Below are 18,592 nucleotides of genomic sequence, written 5' to 3' on the forward strand. Positions count from 1 at the left end.
TCGGAACTTAACCCTAAGCAAACCCTTGGTTCTAAGTCTCGCGTTCATAGTCGTCTAGAATCCGCCTTATAAACCTCTAGTTGCATTCGTGACGTCTCGCCCTGCTGAAAAGTAGTTTTGGCTGATCGACGCTTCCAAGAGATGGAAGGGTGGCGATTGGACACTCCAGTCGCCCTTGCGCGCGTAAGGTGCCTTTGCTATGAGTCGTACCGGTAAGAACCCCAGGCCCGGGGTCGCTCGTCAGCTCTGTGCCGCTGGAACTCGTACTCTGGTCGTTGTATACCGTGTTGGTGATGTCTGATAGGGCTACGCAGGATGGAAGATCGATTCCGCGACGACTTGCTGCTATTAGCTGGATGACCCGTGCCACCGAGAAAGAATGGGAAGAAGATAACATCGGCTACATACAGTCAAAGTTCCACGGCAGTTTTATAATTCATCGCTAGTCTAGTTCGCCAGAATCCCCCAGGCTGCCATCTCTTGACCAGGCAGGGTGAGCGACGACTATGCGATTACAACAAAAACTAGCCTAACACTTCCTGACACAAACCTATCGTCGTGTTGTATATTCTCAGTACCCATTCATCTCTGGTCACGGACTAGCTAGTCGCAGCTGTCAGCGTAAAACCTGACCTAACCCGAGTTGTCCCGGATCCATCCACTTCATCCTCTACCCCTTCCTGACTCCTAGCACCGCATTCGGCAACAGCCATCGATGCGTCATTTTAATGAGGTCTGACCAGACGCGTTAACCTTCTCTCGTGGGTCTTGTCCCACGATGATGAAAGACGCCAAGTTCTGCTCGGCGGCTGTCTTCGGACAGCCTCCGAGCTTCCCTCCCCTCTACCAGAAATGGAATGCGGAGAGATGATAGTGCGGCTTTTATGGATGTATTTTGGCCGTACGGTAATGCCCCCCATGCTACTAAAATGAGTTCGACGGGGAGGAATCAAAAACTAGTCCATGTTGGTAGTGCGTTCAACTGAAAGAGCTTCTTCTTAAGAGCAGGATCGATGCGATTGGGATGTCCCAATTCACCGGCTTTATTGGTAGGATTTGTCAATGATGGCAAGGAAGCACATTTTGGAAGTGAGATGCGTGGGTGTTGCTAAGGCGGCCCGTTGAATGCCATTTTTCGCAAGGATCGAGGCCCGGGACCCATCTTGAGTTGGAGTCAAAGCTTGGTGCTTGTCCGGTCTCGTTCCCTGTGAGTCGAAGGATATCAACGTAGCATGTCTACTAGCATGGAACGCATTTCTCGGTCATTTTCTTTTTTGTTGGCTCTCAGGACAGGCCATTTGGGGGGTAGTCCTAGGCTGTCCTCTACTCCTGACCGGGTGGAGGGCAGCCCCCTGCTGCTGGGGATAAGTCTTCCCTGCTCCCAATATCCATCACTTGTCTTGCTAACTTACTGAGTAGGTTCTTCAGTGTTATTAAGAATCAATGAGGATCAGCCGACCATTTGTTTTCCCACTCAGCTCAATTGCCCTACCTCCTATATCACTTTGGCTCTCGACAATATTACCCACGAAGCAACGTATTATTAGTATCGGCCATACCTAGTAGCCATCAACTTTTTTAGTATTTTGCGATCCAACGGTAATCACTTAACCCTAGACAGCTTTTAGCAGCATTTCTATTATCCAAGCCACCGGAAGATCTCCTACGCCGCTGCATCGATAATGTTTCCGATACTAGTATAATCGCATTCAAGATAGATGACCAAAAGCCTGGGATAGTCACCTTCTAACCTACTGCCATGAGGACGAACTTCTGGAGGCTAGTATCTCCCCACAACGAGAGAGTCATTTTTGAAGTGTTCTTGGCAACTACAAGGCATGTGTGTTGCTTTCGACAGATATCATGATGCTTCCGATTGAGCTATGTGATATTCTGCCACAAGACATTAGAAACATTGTAGGACTTTTCTTTTAGAGAAATTAGGTAGCAACTAGTATTGAGTGAAATGGAGAGATGATAACATCCTGAATGATCTGATAAAAGTGCTACTCTGTGCATGTGCAGTATGTTGGCTTGGCCACCAACTGAAACTCCTGCGACTTATAGGGCCTTGACATGAAGACGAGCTCTGGGGGTCAAGCTACAGCTTGAACGGCTGTATTTATTCTATTTTATACCGCATTAGTGACCCATCAACTGGCCACTGTCTTGTTCGCTGGAAATCAAGCGTATTTTGATCCTTTTCCCTACATGAATTGAGATGAGAACGCCGCTTGAGTCAAGAACAACAGAGATGGAATATTTCCGAATCGGGCAAATATCAGGATCTATAAGGGCATTGATTGGACGAACAACTAGCTGGGTTAGGCGGCTCAGATGGTGTAGGTAGTGGAACCTTCCTCTTGTCCAGGGGAGTGCCTTGGGGCGGCTTCCCAATGTTCCTTCGCTACATGCCATCGAAGGCTTCGATGGCATGTACATGTAGCTCAGACCTAGGCTAGTATTCTTACAAGAGCCCTCGAGATAATATATGCATCCGCTCATGGACCCGTTCCTGGAAAGCTGCTCTTATGACGATGCTATTTTGAGACTCGAATGGATTTTAGTCGAGTTTACCAGCAGGTAAAGAATCGAACTCGTAAGCTCACACTCTTGTCTTACGTAGTTACACTTGGCATGATTGTTCTGTTACCCAGAATCTCAATTGGACTTGTGATCGACAACCCTCGGGCGAAGCGCCTTGGGTATTCCATCAGCCAAGATCGCTAAATCCTCCGAAACCTTGAATCATACAACACTTGTTCGCTTCTGGATAAATGTTGGACTTTAGTCCCATACATGCATGTCGATCTTCCATTTATAGTAGCCTTGGAACCTTATGTTGATGGGTAATCGGCACGTTTACCTCAGCCCTAGGAAGCGCTCGGTAAAATGAATGTGACCCGCGGACTGAGCAGTATTGGATCAAGATGTTGGGACAGCGATGGCGACGACAAACATTTGGTCGCTCGGCACATACATGAAAACTCCATGTAGCATACTGACTTGTGATCTCGATGCGATTCTTGTTTGATTCATACATGGAAACTATTTAACCAGGGAGTTTCTATCAACTTACCACAATCTACCTCAACCATGGAGGTTGACGAAAAGAAGTCGTGGTTATCACGCCTCTCTTTCTTTCGCAGCAAGAAGGCAATCTTCGCTTTGATTCTAACGGCCATTGTAGCAATTGTGCTGATCGGTAAGTTTCATCATATTATTAGACATGCCTTCAGACTGCCTAAGCGTATTCTAACCCATATCTTCCAACCTCAGTTCTCGCTGCGACCGGGATACTTCGGCCCAATACTAGCGGCAGCGACAGCAGAAGCAACAGCCCCCCGCAATCAAGCGACAACAATACTGACACTCCTGCCGGCGTAATTACTACGGCGAACGGAATCACGATAGGGGCAGGCAACTGGAAGCCCGAAAATTCAACCCGCATCGCCGATGGAGTCCCACTCCGTATTATGGCGCTCGGCGCCTCGCTCATCCGAGGCGAGTTCTCAACCACCAATACAGGATTTCGCAAGACAATGCGCGACGAGTTAGTTGGCCTAGGTGTACCCGTCAACATGGTCGGCTCCCAGCGGTTTGGGGATATGCTGGACAACGACCTCGAAGCCTACGGCGGCAATCGCATCAGCCAGATCCACGAGCATGCGACGCGCATCGTGTCGCAACTACAGCCGAACCTGTTTGTCATCCACGTGGGGAGTAACAACGTCTTGCAAGATATAGACGTTGACAAGGCCGGCGAGCACATGGAAGGCTTTATCAACTACCTCCTCAAGGCATCGCCCCGGTCGACAGTGGTGTTCAGTACGTGCCTAACGAACACAGTCCCGGACTGCGAGCCCAAGATCCTGGAAGTCAACCAGCAGTACCGCGAGCTCGTCAAGAAATTCGACTCGAAGCCCGTCTTGCTAGCTGAAATGCACTATAGCGAAGGCTTCCCCGACCGGCCCCAGGTAGCGGATATCGGCCCGGATGGTACGCATCCCTTCGACTTCGGCTACGGTTTGATGGGGAATATTTTCACGGACAGCATTCAGGAAGCAGACAAGAAGGGATACCTAAGGTGGCCTGTCGAGAATGGGCTTGAGAGGGATGGAGATGCTGGACGAGCGGATGCGACCGCGACGACCTCGGAACTCCCGCCGTCGACTAGTGCTGCGACGGCTACTTTGGCACGAGCTGCAAGACGGAGGATACGGCCTTGAATGAATAAACGTGCAAAATGACTACCTACCTTAGTTATGCATTGAACCTTTAGGCGCGCGGCAGAGTTATCTGCTGTAGGTACCTAGGCAGGCAATATGTCTAGCCATTGTGTAGCCATTTATCGTATAGATCAGACCAGTAAACCGCCATATGACGACCTAGGCTTCTAGAAGCCTAAGCACCTACGGAGACAGACCCTCCAAGGACTAGCATCGGCTAAGCTTGCCTCAACAAAGGGGTTAAGAGATGCAGCATTCCCGTCGCGGGGAATAAAAGAGACCAGGATCTTGAGACGTGGTTCGTTAGGCCCGTGCGAAATGGTGCCGACTAGACTCGCTCATTTGGCGATGACATGGTGATTGCTTTTGCATCTCACGAATCAATCCAGTTGTAAATAGAAACAGGAGTGCTATTTACCTAGTACTCAGTAACTTCTACTGATGATTGATTTAACGTCGTCTATTAGTTTCAACTCATCGGCAATCAATTGTAATTATTATATATTTGTTACAATCTTTGTCATGACTGGCGAATTGATATTATCGTCTTCATTTCACCAATGAGTATCCACCCACCTATCCGGCCATGGCTCAATGGACCCGTCTCAGATTCAAGCCGAAACAGCTATGGTTACATAGGACAGTTACGAATTACCTGTGATTGAAACAGCCTACGGGTCTATGGTACTGTTCCCCTATTGACCAAAATTATTTACGGCTTCATAAAAGCCACAATCCCCCATACATGATCTCCATGATCCTCAACTTCCCTTTCTCACATCATAACACTTTTAATAAACAAGCTTTTTTCTAAATCGACTCCCCCTGTGTAGATCACGATGGAGTCCCAGACGTCCAAGTACGCTAATCTAAGACATGTCGACGACCGCGACGGCTCCAGGTCGAGCACCGAGGTTGAGGAGTCCTTGATGGGCGATGAGAAGCAGTGGCACGACATTGAATTGAGCAGGCCAACTACGCGGAGGACGAAGTGCGGGAGAGTTGTCGCGGCTTTTAGATCGTCGAGGTGGATGATCGACACGGCCCTGCTATTGATAATTTTAGGGTTGTTGGTGAAAGATCAATGGCGCAAACCGGAGACAGGAGAGAAGGATACCAACCCGTGGCAATTCGGCCAGGATCTGACGGGAGTTGGGCCGAGATGTAAGGCTACTTTGGTAACCCTGAAATTACCTGTAAATTGGGATACTAATGGCGTGTTACTTAGTCTCCCAAAAGATCACCACGTTCGAACGGGATGAGTCGTTCGCACCGAATAACACAGCCGATTTCTTCACGGAGGAGGTCCTAGAAAGATGGAATAGCCTCATGCCACGTAAGTATTTTTTACCCAAAAGTCCTCTTCTAACAACCCAGAGCAAAAGGCTAACTATCAAACAGAGGGCATGGGCTTCGTCTGGGTGAACGACACGTCCAAGTACCACGACCTCCCCACGCCCATCATGTGGCCCGACAAGACCGTCTTCACGACGTCCGCGACCCATCAACTCCACTGCCTCGTAAGTTCCTGCCATCATCTCGATAACTCTATCATAGAGACAGATAAAGCTAATTACAGACGATAAATAGTTCGCCATCGCACAGACATACTCGGGCCTGTCGTCCGGCCACGAGATCCCAGACGACCACCACTGGCACATGATCCACTGCTTCGACTACATGCGGCAGGCCATCATGTGCAGCGCCGACATGGCCCTCGAGGGCCTGGAGACGACGTTCCCGGACCACAATGGCGGGTCCGATGGTTGGGATTCCAAGCACGGTAAGTTGATTCTCGAGCCTACCTATCTATCACGAGGCTGTTGTTACTTAGCTTGAATATATACTAATGGATCGAGTAGTGTGTCGGGACTGGAGCGATGTCAAGTCGTATCTCGAGAGCGTGCGAGCTTACGATGACAAGCTCATCTATTGATTGGGACTTTTGAAGATAAAAAATATATATTCTACGGCCATGCATTAGGGAGCGATTGGAGTTAGGGGGCATTACTATCGTTTTAGAGCGTACACATTTACATACAGTAGCTAGCTACTAATGAATACCCATCTCTGGGCATCGCAGAAGAATTGTCAATTACATTGGCATTTTAAAAGATCCTCCACCTTCTCATGTCTTCCGTCTTAACTACCTCTGAGAGCATTAAGCATTGAAAATGGGAATCGCCGTATAAGACATACTACAACCTAGTTGCTCTGGGATAATCACCAACATCACATAATGGCGCCTTGCAACTCACTCTGCAGCTACCACGAGTAGCTCTTTATATATATATATTTGGAAACAACGCTTTATTTTCGAGTAAACAATAACTAACTATGTAATTCGGAAACAGCATCCAAAAACGGTACCTAGGTAATACCTATGTACCTACTTACCTACTTACGCTTCAAACCTCGCTTCTTTTTCTTTTTTCCTTTTCTAAACAATAAACATACCTACTGCAATGCCTGCATCTAAACAAACCATTCAACAACAACAACACCAACAACAGCAGTGTCTAACCTACCTCGGCAGCAGAAACAAGAACGGGCGTACGGTCAAACAACAAACTCACCCAGACGCGCGGATCTCCACCATTCTTTTCTTTTTTTTTTTTTCTTTTTTTTTCTTTTTCTTTTTTTTAGATGGAGTAGATATACGTCTCGCCATCATTGGCGGCCTCGAAGGACTTGCGGTCGTTGGAGAAGTCGACGGCCTCGACGGTGGCGCGGATGGTCTTGGCCTTGGTGGCGCGCGCGAAGCGCCGGCCCAGCTGCTCGCGCGCCGCCTCGCCCGGGAAGCAGCGCGGGCACGACCCGCCGGCGCGCGGCAGCCGCCGCGCCGCGCCCGCGTCGCCCGGCGCGTTCACCACGTCCACCGTGTGCGTCAGCGTCAGGTACAGCCCCATCTTGTACTTCAGGCACCGCTGCACCGAGGCCTGCTGGTGCGTCGGCACCGAGGGGTGCTTGCACCGCTCGTAGCGGAAGAGCTTGCTGGTACACATTTTTTTTTGGGTTTGACTGGTTTGACTGGTTTGACTGGTTTGCTACGTGAGTATGTATGTATGTATGTATGTTCTGGTTTAGCTTAAGAGGTTACAATGGGTTAGTAGATAGACCGGGTTCCGAGGGTTGCTGCAGATGGGCTAAGTGGCGCCGCGAAGTATTTGTACGTTTGGATGGAACTGGCTCGTTGGGGGGGTGGGTGCTTGGACGGAGTGGTCAAAGGCTTTGTTGGATGTGAAAGAAAATCATAGGGGGATAGGGGGGTTGCTTATATTTCCTGGATTGGCTGGACAATGGCGATGACGTTCGACAATCGGATTGTTTGAGGATGCTGCGTCGAGCTGCCATCGATGAGGGGGGGTTCGCAACGAAGGGGTTGTTTTTCCGTTGGGGGGTATCGCTTCGTATGTTTTTGCACACTCCCCTTTGCGAGGGGAGTGACCTGGATAAAGTACATCTTATCCATCACTCCTGTATTGAACTTTTCCCAAAGAAAAAGTTGTCGTCCTGGGATTAGACGCCCTAGTATAGGGCCTGGATTCACTTGCTTGCCTACAGCAGGGAGTAAACGAAGGTCTTTCAGCAAACGAGGCTCACAAAGGGCGCGTCTTCGAAGTCCTTCAAGATGAGAACGATTTTTATGTGTCAATCTCGAAGAGCAAGTTCACGGCGGATTTGACAAGGACCAAGTTCCATAAACAAGTCGTTCTCTGAGCGTCGAACCTGGGGTGTGAACGAACTTGTTATGGGTCTTTGTGCCATTTTCCATTTTAAAAAGAGCATCGCGCATTCTCTGGTGTAGGTAAAATGCGAATGGAATTTTGCTTGGTGGTGGTCGCTGTGCCGGGCTTCTGGTTCCCAAGCCAATGCGGATTCCGTGCCGCAACCTTTCACCTAGGCCGGTATGTGAAGATATGTACATACACCAGTAACATCCTATGAATGCACGAATTTCTCGCGTTTTGGCAACAGGCCTCGGATCGGGGATCGCTTCGGTCAATGGCGGCATAGGTGAAGCGCTACTTAAAGCGAGTAGCTAGAGAGCCCATTCGCCAGACGAGACGTCGGCCACCTCGCCTAAGGTGAGCGACGAAGTATTGAAGGTCACCATAGGATTCAAGGTGCGAGAGGGTTCGCAGAATACGGGTAGTAGGTTCGCGGCCGCCAATTGCTGCAACGTGCTTCGAAGAAAGACATGCGCTGAGGCTATGGTTAGCTGAAACAACAGAACAAAGGCCTAGAAATGTTACATATCCATTACTCCATGAGAATTGGCAATCAGCTGCCGTTGAATTTTGCCGGCTTTGAGTTGTCTCAGGTCTAACATACGATTGGGGTCGTTGATTTACTTCCGAGGCATTTCTTGAGTGCGGTAAAGTGTTCGACGCATTACATACATTGTGTAGCTGACCTACATGTAGTATAAGCCTGTCTGATACATACCTCACCAATGTACATAGTATAGGCAATGTATATATGTGATACATATGACTTCAATTGCATAAAGTGGTTCAAAGAATTTAGAAGGATTAGAGATGTCACCGGCCTCGCACCGATCGGACTGGAGTGGGTCTCGGGCACCCGCATACCAACCAGGGCCATAGCAGGCCGACTTTAGGCCAATTCTAGCTTGGATTACGTGACGAATCATATAAAACCTATTTGATTGTCTCGGCTTCGTTGTCCTTGTAAGACTCGGGATAACGCAGGTTGCGCGTTTATTATATATAGCATTTGCATATGGACGCAAAGATGTCCCTGGGATGTGTATGCAATAGTAGGTATATAAATCAAAGTCGATGTCTCCCTTGATATCAAAGGTATTAGGTAAATATCATATTCTACACCTACATACCTATTTACCTAACCTAGGTACATATGTATATACTAGGTTAGCAGGTTGTAGGTAGTCCAGAATAAAGTGTGACCGCACCCGCATGTCGATAACTGCGTTACGAACCTGCGATGGAACGCAATAAAAGGACCAACCCACCCTAAAGGTTAGGGTGCCGTCCCTAGGCCTAGTGTTTACTAGGTTAGAGTCCGTTAGACAAGTAACGATGGTCTTGACTCTTGACGAATTAAGATTTAAACTCTAGGTTAAAGTGGTTAAAGGTTGGATTTGGGAGTGTAGGAATCATGGATACCTGTCTATAAATCGGCGAGTATATCCCATATTTACTAGGTGCATTACTACTAGCAGTAGTACCGAGGCATCCAATACCATTGATTTGATCTCAGGGCTTAACATTTGAACTAGTTATAGTTATGTATTTCAAGTTATTAATTCCGAACCAATTTGATTTGATATTTCTTACTTTAAGTTACTTACCTACTCACATTACATATTCGAATACCCAAGGTGGCGATATAATATCTCAAGCTAACCTAGAAAACCACATATATCCATATCCATAATCCATCATTCTTGAACATGTCTAGTACTAAATAGTACGCCTGGACCCCCTGAACGCCACCGTTACAGGTAACAGTCATCCACAATTACATAACTTTTGAAAAGCAACTCCTGTTACCCGTTGCGATTACGGATTATATTCATGGATCATCTGGATGTACATACCGCATTCCTGCTAGGTATTCTGCTAAGTAGCAGGTACAGCTTACCTGCTAGGTAAGTATTTTAGCACCTGCATACAGTTAGCAGCAAGGGACAAGCAGCAGCTTTTTTTTTAACGCGTCGCCCCCGATAGAATCATGCGCCACAATCAAGACGCGGAATTTTGGACGATCTCAACGTTCTAACATTCAAAGAATTTCTTGTCTGAACCCTGGCTGTCGAAACTACCAACCTGGCCAACCTGGTAAATAATATACTCAATTCACCTACAAAAAAATAGCCGAGGAAGCCAAGGCCAAGGAAATATCTCCTTTTTCTTCACCGGCCTCCAAAAAGTCCAAAATCGAATTCTTTTTTGACACCTACCGAAGTCACACGCTCACACGCTCTTAGAGAGAAAATTCCATTACGACTTCCAATATCCAGTAGCTCTGTGCCGCCTCCTGCCTCTTACTGCCGTGTCCTATCAGACCCGATCCTGCGCTGTCCTGCAACCCCCCTTTCCCTCTCTATCCACCCCCTCGGCTGCAACCGTGCGAGGAAAGAGAAAATATACCAGGACAGTAGGAAAGGGGAAGGGTTGAGGCAAACATGCAATGTCGTATCCACCGTCTAAGCGACAGCGATCGAACACGTCGCGGGAATCTGTCGGTAACACTGCGCAGACCACAGCTCCCGCCCTCCGACATGTGCAAGTCGCCCAGGGCCTCAACTTGTACTCGGCTACGGGATACGAGAATGGCGGCTATTCCCTCCAACCTACCACCCGCCATCCTATCGGCTACAACCCTTATGCTACCGGCACGGTAACAAACCCGACCGGCGGATATGGCGGAGCATACCAGACTTCCTCGGCAGCATACGGCGCTGGACCATACAGTCCCCAACAACAGGCTAACAGTTTCGCGGCACATTACTCTCAGGCTCCCCCCAATGGGCACATGAACTCTCATGCTACACATTACGCCCAGGCAGGCGTCAATGGAATTCGGAACGGGAACTTTGCAGAGACACAGGCACAGGTACAAGCACAAGCACAAGCACAAGCACAAGCTCAAGCTCAGGCACAAGCTCAGGCACAGGCACAAGCTCAGGCACAGGCACAGGCACAACAATCACTTTTACAAGGACAGTCACCACAACCAGGAACAGGTGGAACGTATTCTCCCATACCGACGAACCACCACCCTCAAAGTTATTCTCAACCGCGCGCAAATTCTCAGACCTCGACAATACAGCACCCACAACATCATCTATCGCAGTATACAGATACATATTCCTCCCAACCGACCACACACGCCACATCATACCACTCGGCCACCAATTCCTACTCGGATTCTAGCACGTTAAATTCCCACTTCAGTCCAGCCCCTCTACATAGTCCAATAGCTCTTCACAGTCCCGCAACTCTTCATAGCCCTGCTCCTCTACCTACTCCCGCACCTCCGAACGGCCACAGACGCACACCCGAAGATGACATGCACGAAAGTGACGATGACGAGGATGCGCTGGGTGAGACAGCGGATGAGTCAACCGAGGTAAGACAGACAGATATTATATCTCCTAGTATACCTAGCACCCTCTTTCTCGGGACAACATTTTCAGGAGAGGTAGCTATGTGTCACTAACGTCTTATCTCTACCATAGGTCTACACTGATTCCGAACCCCCGCGAACTTCGCTTCCGTCTGTACATTCTGTCCCCACGCCACCCCTAGATTCCTCCAAGAATGGACTCAAGATTAAGAGATGTTCCTGCAAGAAAGGCCGCGGTGATAAAAAAGCCTGTCTCTTCTGTGCCTGTAGCAAGCACGGGCTCGGCTGTAGCGCGACCTGTGCGTGCGGTGACGCATGCGGAAACCCCTTTGCAGACTTAACACAGTTTTTCGGTCCTCCCTCCGTGTTCCCTAAACCCTGCGGTGCCAACGCCTGCTTCGCAACCTGGCTCTTCCAGCAACCGAATGTCGAGGAGCTGGATATAGAACTGATGATAGACATTCTCCTGTATGACGACACGTCCTGGGCGACCATCCGGGAGCACGTAGATGCGTTCAAGAAGTGGGAGGACAGCTGGAAGAAGGCTCGTGGCGGTAAGAGAAAGAAACCTCGCGAAGAGCGCGAGCGCCTCGAGTTCGAGCTCCTCCGCGGCGCCCTGGGCAACTGTAACCAGAACGACTTCCACGGCTTCTGGTATAGCTTCTGCCAGGGTGGGTGGGTGGCTACCGATCTCTGGGATCACTGCCAAGAGTGCCGTATGTGTAAGCCTAGCTCGGAATGGCACTGTGACAAGCACAATCGCTGCACGACGGAGCGTCTCTGCCCAGATTGTGGTTCCGCGCAGTATGCAAGCATCCTACCCTCGTATGCAGACCCTGGTAGTTAATGAGGGAGGGAGGGAGGGAAGGGTTTTTGGGTTCCGGTTACAAGATCTCTTATATTTTCATCAAAAAGGAAAAGCATGCTTAAGGTTCTTTCTGTCTTCGTTTTTTTTTTTTTTACACAGGTATACAAATGTCTCGTTCTTGTCTCCATAGACAAACACCTCTCAAGGATGGATCAAAATTTCGGATAGACAGCGCTGCGTCAAGGGATACACATCGGCCTTTTCTTTTTTTTTTTTACTCTTTTATCTTTTACCTACAGCAACAATCAACATCGACGTCAACGTCAACGTCATCGTCGTCGTTTTTAACCGTATATATATCACAATATACCTTGCATCATCATCATCATATCATCAAATCGGCAGGGCAAAGAGAGAGTGTTTTTTGCGTGAAAGGGATGGCATAAAATTATGGGAACACACACAAATCTTGGATGCTTTATTTTTTTATTTTTTTTTTTCGTTTTCGTTTTCGTTTTCGTGAGCTTTTTGATGGGAGGGGGGAAATTAAAATTAAAAGAAAGAAGAATTATAACGAACGAATTATCAGTCAAGCAAGCAAGCAAGCAAGCAAGCAATAGGAAACAAGATCGATCATATCATATCTGGGCACGTATTGGGTTAGAAAGAGATACAGAGAAAGAGGGAGAAAGAGGGGGAGAAGGAGAAAGGGGGGGGAAGAGGGTGATAGAGGGAAAGGGCAAGGGAATGGGATAGGGATAGGGATAGGAAAGGACATATACATACCTACATATATACAATACATACATACCTATACTAACTACCATCTACCATTACCTACTACTGTTGCTATTGCTATTGCTATCGAGTGAAGGCGAGGATCAGGCTATACCCAACCTTTTGTCCTTGCTATTCATATGTCCCTTTTTTCCTCTCGTGTTTGCGGTAGTTACTGGTGTCTGGTGTCTGGTGTCTGGTGTCTGGTGTCTGGTGTCTGGTATCTGGCTGGCTGTTGGTGCGTTGACTAACTCCTATTCACTTTAATATACACCTAGGGAGGTACGTGAGGTCGGGCTATCGAACCAGAGAAAAGGGGGGTAAGCTATGGGAGTAAGATAGGTACCTACCTAGGAAAAAAGGAAAAGACCACAAATTCTCAATATGGGCTGGCTCTATGATATATATACCCATACTACTTAGGTAGGCATCTACTCCCAAGGACCAAGTACTCGCAGGTCAGGGGGGTGTTCATGTGCTGATGATTCTCAAGTTACTTGCTGTACACACGGAGTGATGGTTGACGATTCCTATAGACCTGACGAGAAAGTTCACGATACTAACTTTGTACCAGTAGTTGTATGCTTGGTAGCCGCTTGTTAGGAAAGTGGTCTTTACTGCTAACGTGTTAGTTTATAGACGTTTTGGAATTCTTTATGGGTTTAGCTATGCGATTTCTCGTAGTCACTTTGATGGGTATGACTTCTTTATCGTTCTATGTTAAACTGACGCCGAGTTAGCACTTACATAAGGAGGTAGGTGGCTAGGCGTAGTCTTCATCGCAGCAGAGGAATGTAGGTACTAGGTATAGGGAGTGTAAAGGCTCGCGTCGTGATCTTCACAGCGCTTCGAGAGTGTAGTAAACTACCTACGGATGGTGGTTCACGGCCATGTGACGTCGTTAATATATTGGTGACGCTGTGCGATTTGGAAAGTAGGTAGTACTGCATACCTACCTACCTACCTTTACTAGAGATCTAGAAACCTCGGAAGCTTCGAGATTTGTTCTGCGTAACGAATCACACAAGCAAACCAGTGACTATGGGATGGATGTATTCGATCTATATTAAGCAGGCCAAGCCAAGAGGGTGCTCATGTGATCAGCCCAGCCCCATACAAGCCCCCCTACCTACCTACCTACCCCCGTGTTCAATGACCCCTAATCTTTCCGAGTAACGTAATAAATCGAGGTCTTGAGACTTGTATAGACTTGATTAGCGGGCGCTTATTTTTACCAACACCTCCTATGTACATACTAGTTTGATAGGTGTTAAATCGGTTACACAGTTTCTTGCATATCCCTTGAGGCGCTTTGGGGCTTGCTTCGTTAATATAACTGAGATTTGCGTCGGGTGTGGACTATTTTTAACTAAAGGTAAGGCGAGCTTTTGTGGTATTTTGCAATCAAGATTCTTCTCTGTTGCAGGGCAAACTGCAACCAAATGGAAGGAAGAATGATGGAAGAAAGCTTTGGTTTATCTCATACTACAATGGCGGAATGCTAACATATGGCAGGCCTAGTGGAGCCATGTGCAGTAAAACATGCTTTAACTAAGCCCTATCCTTTGGTGGGACTAGAAGACGCATCTATGATTCTACTGTTGGTAGTTAGGTCGGTACTTAGTAGGAACTAGAAGCAATCAGAAGACGGGGAATGCCGCAAGATTTCGGAAGACAGCGATGTTTGATGCAAGTCAAGACCAAGAAAACCCCCATGTGATCTTTGGTAAGATCAGGTAGACAGATTTTTATCTTGGTAAACGCGATGAAGAAAAGCCTGGTGCTGGGTACTAAGCTGCATGGCATGGCAAATGCCCACGCAACAGCCATGCTTGCTACCCAAAGTTTCCACCACTTCTTCTCCACACATCAAGGGTTTATTGCCTGGTAACCGGTAGACTGGTTTCCCAATGCTCGGCTTGACGATCACACAATGTCACTTGCATGTATTGTACATGGGGGGCAGAGGGAAAAAATCCCATACGTACGGGTCCTTGATTGGGGGAGAAGGGGGCTAAAGTACACAAGTATAGGGGCCAGGGGGCGTTGACGTCAAGGTCGAAATACCTTCTCAGTGCCATGGGTTTAGGTACACTGAGTACGACCCAAGACATGTACGTAATGGAGAGGTCGTCTCGGTTTAACCGTTGTGACGGGTTTGCTTCGTAGGGATGGGATCACCTGTTAGCCCCATTTCGGTTGTGAGTGTTGGTTGACCTGCATTGGCTGGTGACCAATGAGGAGTTTCCCTTGGCCAAAAGCCGGCCTTCTTCGTAATCTAAAGGGCATGGGCTAAAAGCGCAGCGAATGCAATTTTTTCTTTTCATGAAGAGGAGAGGTATTTCGGACAAACAAGAAAAGATTTCGCAGGTGGAGGCCTGCTTTGTGTTTACCCGATACAAGAGCATATTTGCACGCAACAGGATATAGATGCTATATATAAAGATACATATATCTCACAATGACCCCAGAAGATGCATTCGAGTTAGCAAATATGTCTAGTAAATCCATCTTACCGAACTTTGATGTGACTTGTGAGACCTACCCATTTAAGTAGCATTGCCGCTACCTTGGGCACATGCTTACAAGCAGTGGGAGAAGGTTGGGTATCATCTAGCACAACTAACATAGTTGTAACAGGCCGCGGCCATGATATGCGTAGCCCCCATGGGGCAGAAGTGTTGAAAAAAGTAGACTCAGGTAAACGAATAGATATTGCGCTACAACATAGCACGGGCCGGTTGGTCCCTATTTTGTACACGCATATGGTCAAGTGTCAGAAAGGAATGAAGCATTTCTTACGTGAGTGGGCGGTGAAAATAGCTAGAGAGAGACAAAACCAACGTCTATAAATGTAGGTTGTACGTACACGTGTGTAGGACTTCTTAAGATTGGTACTTTAAATTACTTCTCAGGATACAAAACCTGGCTGGCTGGAGAGAAAGAGAGAGAGTTACTGAATTCAAACCAACACTACCTACCTAGGTAGAGACGGAAGTTTGATAGGGAGGGAGGGAAAAAAAAGGAAATGGGAGATAGAGAGGAAAAAGTAATAACCGTCCACGTTGCCACTACGCTGTAGTGGTGATATTTGCTATTTGCCATTGCCCATCCTTCCTCGACAATGTCCGTGTTGTTTTTCTTGGTTCTTTATTTTTTGCATCTTCCCCCCCTTTTCAATTCTTGACCCTTGCCTGCCAGCCTGCTTCGGCTTCGGCTGCTCTCTTACAAGCAGCATGGCAGATCACATCTACGCTGCTGCGCAGCTAAGCCGCCCGTCACAATCCGGGGATCCCACGAACGCGGGAAAAAATGCGCACGTTGGAACTAATAAAGGAGACGTACCTCCGCTTTTGGGGCTGCCCTGTGAGCTGCTTGTGCATACGGCGTCGTACCTTTCCCACGAGGACCTATTCAGCCTCCGCTTGACATGTCATTCCGCCGAGACGTTGTTGTTTGAAACTTTTTCCGGAGAATTGTTCTCTGATAGGCGGTTCATGGTGACTGAATGGTATGTGTGATAAAGCCTTGCTTATACCTCGTACTTGTATTCTCGATATCCTCTGTTACAGGTGCTAACTGTGGACATAGTATGCGTTTTATTCTCTTTTTTAATATCGTTCTCGTGCAAAATAAGGGGCTAAAAATATCTCTATTCCTTATTAAACTCTCAAGATCCCTTTTCTTAGTACATTAGGTATCCAAGTATGAAGTTTCTCAGATCGTTTCTAATTTTATTTTCTACGGGTTTGCAGATAGCCTGAAATGCCTCCTTAACATATCGAAACACCCACATCTGTCAAAACGGTTGTCGAAGCTCACCATCGGACTGGATCGACTGTGCAGCAGCGACGCCGTGGCTAACTCGGCGCGTCGGGATGGGGATCCGGACCGGCCTCATGCAAGGAGAGGAATCATTCCCGAGAACCTGGAAGCCCTCTCGGTAGAGCAGAACTGGCTCATCAGCAGCGGAAGGCTGCAGCTTTTGCTCAAAGAAGTCCTGGAAAACTTACCAAACATTGTCGAGTTCAGCTTGCGCGATACCAATGCGACGAGAAAGTCCGGCCGCCCGGGAGCGATGCCGCTGCGTGTGAGCTATGGTGTCGCCGAGGTCCGCCGCCAGACCGGTGTCGATTTTATCATCGACGAGCCGCATATCCACTCCCAGGACCAGTTCCCCGATATCGTCTTCTCGGCGTCTATGCTGGCCATAGCGAGGAGTGGAAAGAAACTAAGGAGTATCACGGCAGCAATACAAAAGCCGGATATAGGGCTGTCCAGCTCCGCCTTTGCGATGCCACAACATTTTCTCGAGTCGCTCAAGCCTTGCCTGCAGAGCATTCGGTCGCTCGACCTTTCTATCAGTTTCACATACGTCTCTCTTGGCAGTTTCTCCAAGGGGTCCCTCGCGTTCTTGCGGTGGCAGCCGCATTACTTGTTTCCGTTGCTGGCCAATACCCCGAACCTAACCTCCCTCCGGGTACGATCGAAGGGTTATAGTTTCATGAAGGACGGCGTGATAGGATGGCTTGCGCGCTTGGCTACCTCGTCAGACGAGGGAAAAGCCGACGTGATTCGTCTTGACAGACCTGTGCACACTACCCTCGCTAGTATACCCCCGGTTCAAAGATTCGAGGCTCTCCGTGAGCTACAGCTGGGAGACATGGTCGCGCCCGCCACGTCTCTAACCGCGGTTCTGCTGTTTCTCTCCGGGTCGCTGCGGCAGCTGCATCTATACACTGTGGGCGTGTCGGTTCTCCGCGGAGAGCACGAACTCGATACCGACTCTGCGAGTCCCAACGCGTGGGACTCGATCTTCCGAGAGATTGCCAAGTCCCTGTGTTTAGAGGAGCTGAAAGTGGCTTCTCTGGGGCACCACACCCAGAGCTGCTCGCTAAATGGAAATAGACATCAGGTTGCCTTCTTGAAATCAGACAAGGGTGAGCAGTCTGGCCCACATCATGGACCGCTCAGCACGTGGTCGTATGTGGGGAGCAGAGATTCGATGAAGGCGTTTCTTCTGGAGATAGCGACGAATACGGTCATAATTTGCAGTACTTGCAAGCAGAGGAACTCCGGTTATAAGAGCTTTGAAGATACCTTAGAGTTACAAGCGTAGACAGGTTAGGCACTAGGTAATCTAAGAAAGTAGGTTGCCCCTACAGAATATTCATTCTATGTTTTATGTGAAAGACTCTAAAATCTCCCGGTTGTCCCTGGATACCTATCTTGGCTCCACACCCGTATATAACATTGCCGATTCGCAGGATAATAATAACGCTGTTCCTGCCGTACAACTCGAGAAGCGTCACGATTCATATCCAAGCTCAAACCCCACGGTCAGCAAGTGATTACACGTGGAACCACAACCGCCGTTACTAGACTCAACCTTAGTGATATAATAAGTCCTGTAAAAGAGACATGGCTTCAAGGTTGTATGCACGCTGAGTTATGCTTTTACCATGATTGTAGGCGAGTCATGTCACTCTTTAGTAAAGCTAGATATCTTCATCTGGCCCGACATGCTGAGGCGATGATCACCTATCCGAGCCATCTCTTTGATTGCGGTGGCTGGTGTGCATTTTGCTCCCCTTACGTGTACAAGTAGAACAAGCGGGATTATGCAGAATATGTCTTATCAAGAGTATGACGAGGAATG

At 48.2% G+C, this 18,592-nt stretch overlaps 5 protein-coding genes across 5 annotated transcripts; all 5 read left to right on the forward strand.

Moving 5' to 3' along the window:
* Nucleotides 1-2,922: 2,922 nt before the first annotated feature.
* Nucleotides 2,923-4,649, forward strand: GGS25DRAFT_161766 (carbohydrate esterase family 3 protein). Its single transcript, XM_049256501.1, has 2 exons — nt 2,923-3,205; nt 3,280-4,649. The coding sequence occupies exons 1-2, from the start codon at nt 3,097-3,099 to the stop codon at nt 4,227-4,229; spliced, it is 1,059 nt and encodes a 352-aa protein (XP_049118514.1). The 5' UTR covers nt 2,923-3,096; the 3' UTR covers nt 4,230-4,649.
* On the forward strand, nt 4,650-6,348 carry GGS25DRAFT_161767 (uncharacterized protein). The gene is made up of 5 exons (XM_049256502.1): nt 4,650-5,393; nt 5,458-5,565; nt 5,631-5,749; nt 5,820-6,012; nt 6,092-6,348. Exons 1-5 carry the CDS (start codon nt 5,069-5,071, stop codon nt 6,163-6,165), a joined length of 819 nt encoding a protein of 272 aa, XP_049118515.1. The 5' UTR covers nt 4,650-5,068; the 3' UTR covers nt 6,166-6,348.
* A 126-nt stretch (nt 6,349-6,474) lies between these two features.
* Nucleotides 6,475-7,409, forward strand: GGS25DRAFT_529674 (uncharacterized protein). Its single transcript, XM_049265313.1, has one exon. The coding sequence runs from the start codon at nt 6,695-6,697 to the stop codon at nt 7,319-7,321; it is 627 nt and encodes a 208-aa protein (XP_049118516.1). The 5' UTR covers nt 6,475-6,694; the 3' UTR covers nt 7,322-7,409.
* Nucleotides 7,410-10,409: 3,000 nt separating this feature from the next.
* Nucleotides 10,410-12,195, forward strand: GGS25DRAFT_519043 (uncharacterized protein; the record flags this gene model as incomplete). Its single annotated transcript, XM_049263635.1, has 2 exons — nt 10,410-11,351; nt 11,461-12,195. 2 exons carry the CDS (start codon nt 10,410-10,412, stop codon nt 12,193-12,195), a joined length of 1,677 nt encoding a protein of 558 aa, XP_049118517.1.
* Nucleotides 12,196-16,452: 4,257 nt separating this feature from the next.
* On the forward strand, nt 16,453-18,588 carry GGS25DRAFT_479637 (uncharacterized protein). The gene has a single exon (XM_049260034.1). It carries the CDS (start codon nt 17,012-17,014, stop codon nt 18,050-18,052), a length of 1,041 nt encoding a protein of 346 aa, XP_049118518.1. The 5' UTR covers nt 16,453-17,011; the 3' UTR covers nt 18,053-18,588.
* The last annotated feature ends 4 nt before the right edge of the window (nt 18,589-18,592 follow it).

This window comes from Hypoxylon fragiforme, assembly GCF_022984875.1.
Source record: "Hypoxylon fragiforme strain CBS 206.31 chromosome Unknown GGS25scaffold_3, whole genome shotgun sequence".
Classification (NCBI taxonomy): domain Eukaryota; kingdom Fungi; phylum Ascomycota; class Sordariomycetes; order Xylariales; family Hypoxylaceae; genus Hypoxylon; species Hypoxylon fragiforme.